The sequence below is a fragment of the Macrobrachium rosenbergii genome, chromosome 25 (assembly GCF_040412425.1).
Source record: "Macrobrachium rosenbergii isolate ZJJX-2024 chromosome 25, ASM4041242v1, whole genome shotgun sequence".
NCBI lineage: Eukaryota > Metazoa > Arthropoda > Malacostraca > Decapoda > Palaemonidae > Macrobrachium > Macrobrachium rosenbergii.
This window is the reverse complement of record NC_089765.1, coordinates 25,913,332-25,921,376: the sequence shown is the minus strand read 5'-3', so window position 1 is coordinate 25,921,376 and position 8,045 is coordinate 25,913,332. Positions and strand designations below refer to the sequence as shown.

The following is an 8,045-nucleotide window of genomic DNA, read 5'->3' as shown; positions in this document are numbered from 1 at the left end:
GTTGGGTAAGTTGCCTAAACTCTCTCTCACCCACCAGTTAAGGTACCAAAACGTTGTAAGCCTATTGTCTATTGTTAGCTTATTGTCTATTTTTTGGCTTATTTTGAGATTAACGATAATGACTAAAAAATATTAGTATTTTTATTAGTATTTGTCCTGAGAACTCATTTAAATAAAACAAGGCTAAAATTCCGTGAGGGTATTAAGAATTCCTTCAAGAATAAAGCAATATTTGTGAAAACCGAGGAAAATGTATCAGAATGAAGTACTGTAGCATCTGCTGTTTAAGAGAACTCGGCCACTGGATATTCTACAATTCCTGAATTCATGTCATTTTGTATATTTCTTAAGTTTCCATTGTGTGTTAATAATGGAAATATGCCAAATTCTGTAACATTTACTGTACCCAAATGGATTAGATGCAAAAGCAATCACGTCCTTTGTATTGCACTGAATCTGTAAATTATCCTGTAAATTACAAACGTTATTAAGGTTGATGGGAAGAATCAATTTCTATTTGACTATTAAGTTACTTTCTAATTATTCAACTTGTAGCATCCTATAACTTACATTTCCATTTATCTCATATTTAGTGTAAGTTATATATACTGAAGAAAAAGTATAAAATGCAATCAATCAAAAAAAAATAAATGAATAAAAACATCCAGGAACGTTCCATTTTCAAATATATTCAGTATGATGAAAAATAATTAGTAAAGGAGCATAACTGAAAACTTTTAATCCTCGTCAGCTCTGTGTCAACGTACGCGAATTCCTCAGCATCTCTGATCTGGCAAGATCTGTTGAGTGAGATGAGATTCTTCAAGGGGTATTCGGACCAGATGGCCACCAGGATGCTGAAGGTTATCTGTAAGTAATATTTCCAAATGTTGATCTACAGTCTAGGAAATCAGTTAATCCTATTATTTTGAAAGTGTCTCTAGAATAATTATATGTAGAATGATTACTTTATATGTCATTCCTAAGACCAGATAAGCTCACTTTTTTAAATAAAGACAGTCGCTGCTAGGAAAGATGCAGGCTACATTGTTCTGGAAACTCTTGGAGAGGCTAGAAAATACTAGATTCAACAAACTGCCCTTATCTGGCAGACGCCTCTCGAAAAGCGACAGGTTATATGTTTCCTGAATACAGCAGTGGGCAGAGAATACCACACTCTGTAAACCTCCCTTCTCTTTCCCTCACTTAAAATACAGATGTTCCTTGAAAGAGGCAGGTTGTGTGGTTCTGGAAATACCGAAGAAGAGAATTCTATACAGCAAATCTCCCAAAAGTTTATTCTCCTTTAAAAACTCCCACAAGTTTCCCCCCTTTAAAACCTTCCACAAGTTTCACCCCTTTAAAAACTCCCCTAAATATATTTCCCTTTAAAAGCCCCACTAAATTTATTTCCCTTTAAAACCTCCTACAAGTTTCCCCCCTTTAAAATCTCCCACAAGTTTTCCCCCTTTAAAACCTCCCACAAGTTTCTCCTCCTTAAAAAGCTCCCCCAAGTTTATTTCCCTTTAAAAGCTCCAATAAGTTTCTCCCCCTTTAAAAACTCCCACAAGTTTCTTCCTCTTTAAAACTCCTACAAATTTCTCCCCCTTTAAAAACTCCCACAAGTTTCTTTTCCTTCAAAAACTATCATAAGTTTCTTCCCTTTTAAAAACTCCCACAAGTTTCTTCCTCTTTAAACGCTATGACAAGTTTCTTCCCCTTTAAAAGCTCCCACAAGTTTCTTCCACTTCAAAAGCTCTCACAAGTTTCTTCCCCTCTAAATACTCCCACAATTTTCTCCCTTTTCGAAAACTCCCACAAGTTTCTTCCCCTTTAAAAACTCCCACAAGTTTCTTCCTCCTTAAAAGCTCCCAAAAGTTTTTTCCCTTTAAAAGCTCCCATAAGTTTCTTCCCCTTTAAAAACTCCCAAAAGTTTCTTCCCCATTAAAAACTTCCACAAGTTTCTTCTCCTTTAAAAGCTCCCACAAGTTTCTTCCCCTTTAAAAACTCTCACAAGTTCATTCCCCTTTAAAAGCTCTCACAAGTTTCTTACCCCTTAATAACTCTCATAAGTTTCTTCCCCTTTAAAAATTCCCACAAGTTTCTTCCTCTTTAAAAGCTCACAGTTTTCTTCCCTTTAAAAACTCTCACAAGTTTTTTCCCCTTCAAAAACTCCCACAAAGATTCTTCTCCCTTAAAATCTCCCACAAGTTTCTTTCCCTTTATAAACTCTCACAAGTTTCTTCTTCTTTAAAAACTCCCACAAGTTTCTTCCCCTTTAAAAGCTCACACAAGTTTCTTCCCTTTAAAAGCTCCCACAAGTTTCTTCTCCTTTAAAAACTCCCACAACTTTCTTCCCCTTTGAAAACTCCCACAAGTTTCTTCCCCATTAAAAGCTCCCACAAGTTTCTTCCCCATTAAAAGCTCCCACAAGTTTCTTTCCTTTTAAAAAATTCCCACAAGTTTCTCCACCTTTAAAAACTCTGACAAGTTTCTTTCCCTTTACAAACTCCTGCACGTTTCTTTCACTTTAAAAACTCCTGCAAGTTTCTTCCCCTTTAAAAACTCCCATAAGTTCCTCCACTCTAAGAGAGGCAGGTTAAAATCGTTCTCGAAGCGGATGAAGGTTGAGAATACCACATTCTGAGAACCTCTCCCCACCCTCCTTCATCTTTCAGCTGCTGTGATAGGAGTGTCAGCCATCGGCTTTGGCATGCTTGTGAAGCATCTAGGGAGCATCGTCGTGGTCACGAACAGCTTCTCCAATGCCATCGGTGCGGCTAGGACGGGCATATTCATTGTGGGAATGTTCGCCCCGTGGGTCAGTGCCAAGGTCAGTGGTTGCCATCGTTAGGTGAGCGCCAGGTCAGTCAATAGCTTTCCCCTATTGCTCTTTCATTGTTGAAAGATTTCTGTCGATTTTATGATCTGTAGTTTGATATTTCCAATACTGATGCAAAGGAGGTGTCGGTCTCCTTCATAGGGAAGAGAAATGAATCACGTCTTTAATTCTAGTTGCTTACTACCTGTGATGATATACCACTCATAGACTGAACAACTACAATCCATGCTTTTACCAAAGAATCACTTATAATCAGTCTACAAAGAATGTATAGCATGCTAATTCAGTCTTTCTCTAGCAGTTAAGAGGAAAAGCTGTAGTTACTTTAACTTGTGCACTCAGTCGTCAGGGAACGTATTACCAAACATTCCCTCAATTTACTCATTTGGCGGAAAGATAAATGAGAACATTACGGTAAAATTAATGCCATTCTCTCTCTCTCTCTCTCTCTCTCTCTCTCTCTCTCTCTCTCTCTCTCTCTCTCTCTCTGGACCCCTATGCCTTTATTTCCGTCAAACTAGGGATCGACTTATGTGTCCCAACCCTGAAGAAGTTGAACAAATCTTATGAAATACCTGTAAACTGACCACTGGACTAGCTTAGTCCACAGAAAATTTTCCTAAAGTGAATTATGACCCTTATCAGTGTTTCCTAGCTGCAATTTCAAGGTTTAGCCTTTCTAGGTCTCCCAGGCAACATTTAGACCGCTGGCCCTCTCTCTTTCTTTCCTTCTTTCTTTAAATCTTCAGCTGTAAACCCTTACGGACAGAGTCAATAGAGTGTAAACCCAAGAGGGCTCCAAAAGGGAAATCAGCCTGCAGAGGAAGAGGCAAGTTATGTGAAAAAGTGATAAATAAATAAATATGAGGGAATGGAAAGTAAAATCGATACGCCTGATATTCAGGAGACGCCAGCAGAGAGAGGGATGAATTTGCTCCTCGCTTAGATATTCGGAGATCAGAAGATTCCCCAACAGCACTAGGCAAACACTCTCACATCTCAGTTGTAGACAGGATAAAACTCCTAGCAAACTGAGTGGTATTAAACCTGATTCTAGAAACAGACACACTGTTTGCAGATATCTTTGGGCATGACTGCTCTATTCAAACTGCGCTGGTCTACCAGAGGTAGATACAGACTGAGACTGAATGGTTTCTTTGTCCCAGCGAGGTGTGACTGGACGTTTCAAAACTCGCCTTCTCTCATCTTCAGGGAGCATACGCAGGGTTCGTCACAGCGTTTGTCTTCAACATGTGGCTCATGATTGGTCAATTTATCACTGGTCTAGGACAACCAGAGATGCTTTCCTTGTCTACCGAAGGCTGCCCAGAGAGTCTGCATCAGCTAAATTCGACGTCAGTACTCTTACTCGATTCCACATTAGAGAATCAGACATTTTCACCTAAAATGTTTGAATATGAGCCACACGAGGAGTAAGTCTTCATGCTTCCTGTTAACAATTATTCACCTTATAATTCAACTTGAGACTTATCCTGCACCATCAGTGTAGAATAAGTTTTCTCTTTTTTATTAAATAATTCAGTATTTAACACATACAAAAAGGGTGGCCTCACTCACCTGATTTGAGATTCTCTCTTTATGTTCAGTACAAAATGAGTGAAATTTTTTCATTGCCCTTAATGCTAAAATTGTGCTAGAAATCATCCTTACTCACCTCATTTATCACAAATGAAGTTGGAAATATATATATATATATATATATATATATATATATATATATATATATATATATATATATATATATATATATGTATATACTGTATACACTGTATATATATATATATATATATATATATATATATATATATATATATATATATATATTTAGTTTGAATGTGTGTGTGTCTTCTAGTGCATAACAATTACCTTTCCTCAACAATTATTACAGACAAATGGAGAAAAGCATCTATGATTTGAGTTACTGCTATACAGGGTTCATTGGAATTACTGTATGCTACATAGTGGCCTCCATCACCTCTCTCCTGACAGGCGAGTTGATTTTTATTATGATTATTAAATAATAATAATTAATAATAATAATATAATAATAATAATAATAATAATAATATAATAATATTATTATTATTATTATTATTATTATTATTATTATTATTATTATTATTATTATATTATTATTATTATTACTATTATTATTATTATTATTATTATTTTCCAACATGAGCGAACAATCATAATTTTGAAAGAAGCCAAAAAAGTTGATTGTTTTCTGAACCAAGTTTCCAAATATGACAATATGTGAACTAAATAAGAACATGGCAACGAGTAGTTGAGAAATATGCATATACAATTAATAATTCAATAAAGACAAAAATCAAAGGTAAAAAATAAAATTTAACAACTTTATCGTGATTCCCTAAGATGTCTGTCAAACTTTTTTTTCCACTCGATTTTACATATCATGTAAATTTTCCCTGTTGGTCTGGACAGAGTCCGATTGTCCACACCAAGCCTCCTACCCCCTTACACACCTTACCACGTTACAGGTAGCCTTAGGGTAAGGTCATGACCTGGCATAATCCAGCTTGATTTAAACCTTGAAATGAAGTTAAATGCCACAACTGTATCCTTATAATCCCTTTCACTTTATTTATCTCTTCCTATTATTGCCTGCATATCCAAAATCTTATTTCCTTTACTATTAATTCTAGGTCCTTTAAGACCCCGCGCCGTCGACCCTCAGCTGATTGATCCCAGGTGTTTGAAACTGTACAATCGCCTCTGGGGCCTCTTCAATAAAAGTGTCCACAGCGATAACTTCGACTTCACAGACACCAAGGCTGACAGTGGACCCTCAACTACTTCAAGTACTCGTCTGTAACGTTCTTCAACTAATACAGGAATAAAACTGTTCTATGTTGTGTCTTGAAAGTTGTTCTGTGTGTTGTAAGCAATCCAATGAAGCAGCGGATTTTGTAACAGGCAAATTTTCATACAGAACCAAGAGGATGAAGTTGTTGTAACTCAGTTAGTTATCAGGCATACCTGCTTCGCACATGAATACGTTTTAGATCACTCACTCGCTTATTTGGTTCTCGGGCCGCCTGCAGCAGACCTCTCTCCTTGTTCCCCTGTTGAGTGCACCATCTCTCCAGTTATTTCAGGATTCTCCTCTCCTAATTCTCTTATAGATCTCTTAACACATTGTCTTTTCATCTCATCCTCTTCCATTTTGGCCAAGTGTCCTTCCCAACGTATCTTGTGATCTTATATTTCCAGTTATCAGTGGTTGTCTGGTTAAATCTTTCATTTCTTCCCTGTCTTCTTCTCCAAACGCATCCATTTATGTCGTAAATGGGACCTGTTAGTCTACGCAAAATGTTGTTCTCGAAAAGCAGCAGTCTCTTTTCCTGACATTTTTCAAGTCTGACCATTTAGTCAGACTGGCCTGATAATGGAGCTGCAGATTCTTAATATTTTAGATGATATGTTAGAAGGCAACTAAAATCTCATTACTATGGCAGTACTGGATGGCCTTCCCGGTTCGAGAGCCAGGCCATCCTTAAGGCCCAGACCCATTCATTCATTCATTCATTCATTCATTCATCCACAACCACGGTACTGCCCTTAAAACCTTTTGCCTCTGACATATCAATCACTCTTCGAACGTGAAAAGAAAAAATCTAATAGAAAGTAAGTCAACATTATTAAAGGACAGGTAATCACTAGGATTCCTCTGCTTGATGCCTACAACAAAGGGCGTGGTAACCTTTTAGCATTTATAAAAAGGGATGAAGGATCAGTTCTCACTGATGCTTTGGAGTAAAGTGAAGCTATTCATCTTGTCTAAAGTTACAAATATACATGAAGAGATGGTCAGTCGCAAGACCAATTTCTGCAGTGTAGTACTGAACGTGGTGTAGATATAGACCACATATGAGAGATGATGCTATTATTATTATTATTATTATTATTATTATTATTATTATTATTATTATTATTATTATTATTATTATTATTATTATTATTATTATTATTATTATTATTATTATTACTCAAAAGACGAACCCTATTCATATGGAACAAGCCCACAGGAGCCATTGACTTGAAATTCAAGCTTCCAAAGAATATGATGTTTGCTAGAAAGAAGTAGCAGAAAGTAATGGGAATACAGAAAGAAGAGATCACATGTTAAAAAATGAACAAATAAATTAACAAATTGATTAGTAAATAGGGCAAAAATGTAAGTAAATGATTAAAATACAAGAATTGTATTAGGGTAGCAAAGCATTGCATCTTTGCTTGAACTTCAGAAGTTGCAATTGCACGACATCATCAGGGAGGCTGTTCCACAGTCCAAGTGTGTGAGGAATAAAGGACCTCTGGAACTGAGAAGTTCAACAACTGCTACACAAAGCGTAAAAGATCACAAGACATCATTTGTTGTGTCCGTCAGGATGAAATTGCTTGCCAAGACAAGAGAAAGAACAGAATACAGAATTTAGGCTGAAGGCACTGGAACTGAAATTGACAGTAAAAAAGGTTTGAAAGATGTAACAGGCGTTATGAGGCCATCCACCGCTGGAAGGGAAATTGACAGTAGAAAGGTTTGAAAGGTGTAACAGGAGGAAAACCTCACAGGTGCACTATGAATCAGTTGTTAGGAGAGGGCGGAAAGTAGGAAGAAGGAGATTATGAACGGAGGTACAGTAAGATTAATGAAAGGGGTTGCAGCTACGGGCCGAAGGAACTCTGAAAAGCAAGCCGTTGAGTGACACTGTCGTAAACCAAATATGAGGTGATTTGTAAAAGGTTATGTCTGTGTGGTGCTTTATTTTCATCCTACAACATGGCAAGATACCAAGTACAGATTCCATTAATCGATTTCCATCCTTCTCTTAAACTTAGTGACTTTCAATATTAGTGCTGCCTGGCTTATTTCTTATGTCCGTGGAGGAATTTCCTTTTGAACCGGATAAATCTCCCATATTTTTTTATTTTCTTCTGTTTATCACTGTTTGAATATCAAAATCACAATAAATATTCAAAGTTAACGCAAAGAAGTATGATTGAGAAAATCACATTTACAACTGTAAACAAATTCTTTTCCATTAACAGAGAGAGAGAGAGAGAGAGAGAGAGAGAGAAGGTGGGAGAACGTTGAAACATACCAAACTGGAAGAAACGTCAGAGAGAGAGAAAGATACATATATACAATATATAT

At 36.6% G+C, this 8,045-nt stretch overlaps 1 protein-coding gene across 1 annotated transcript; it reads left to right on the top strand.

Annotated features, from left to right (window-relative positions):
• The first annotated feature begins 260 nt into the window (after window positions 1-260).
• LOC136852208 (sodium-dependent multivitamin transporter-like) lies at window positions 261-5,702 on the top strand. Its single transcript, XM_067126655.1, has 6 exons — window positions 261-265; window positions 752-870; window positions 2,679-2,833; window positions 4,055-4,275; window positions 5,312-5,367; window positions 5,533-5,702. Exons 1-6 carry the CDS (start codon window positions 261-263, stop codon window positions 5,700-5,702), a joined length of 726 nt encoding a protein of 241 aa, XP_066982756.1.
• Window positions 5,703-8,045: the final 2,343 nt, after the last annotated feature.

Excerpts from the sequence above, each read along its gene's own strand:
- LOC136852208 (XM_067126655.1), top strand. Across the intron at positions 871-2,678 it reads CAGGATGCTGAAGGTTATCT|CTGCTGTGATAGGAGTGTCA; the intron begins GTAAGTAATATT and ends TTCATCTTTCAG. Across the intron at positions 5,368-5,532 it reads CACACCTTACCACGTTACAG|GTCCTTTAAGACCCCGCGCC; the intron begins GTAGCCTTAGGG and ends TATTAATTCTAG.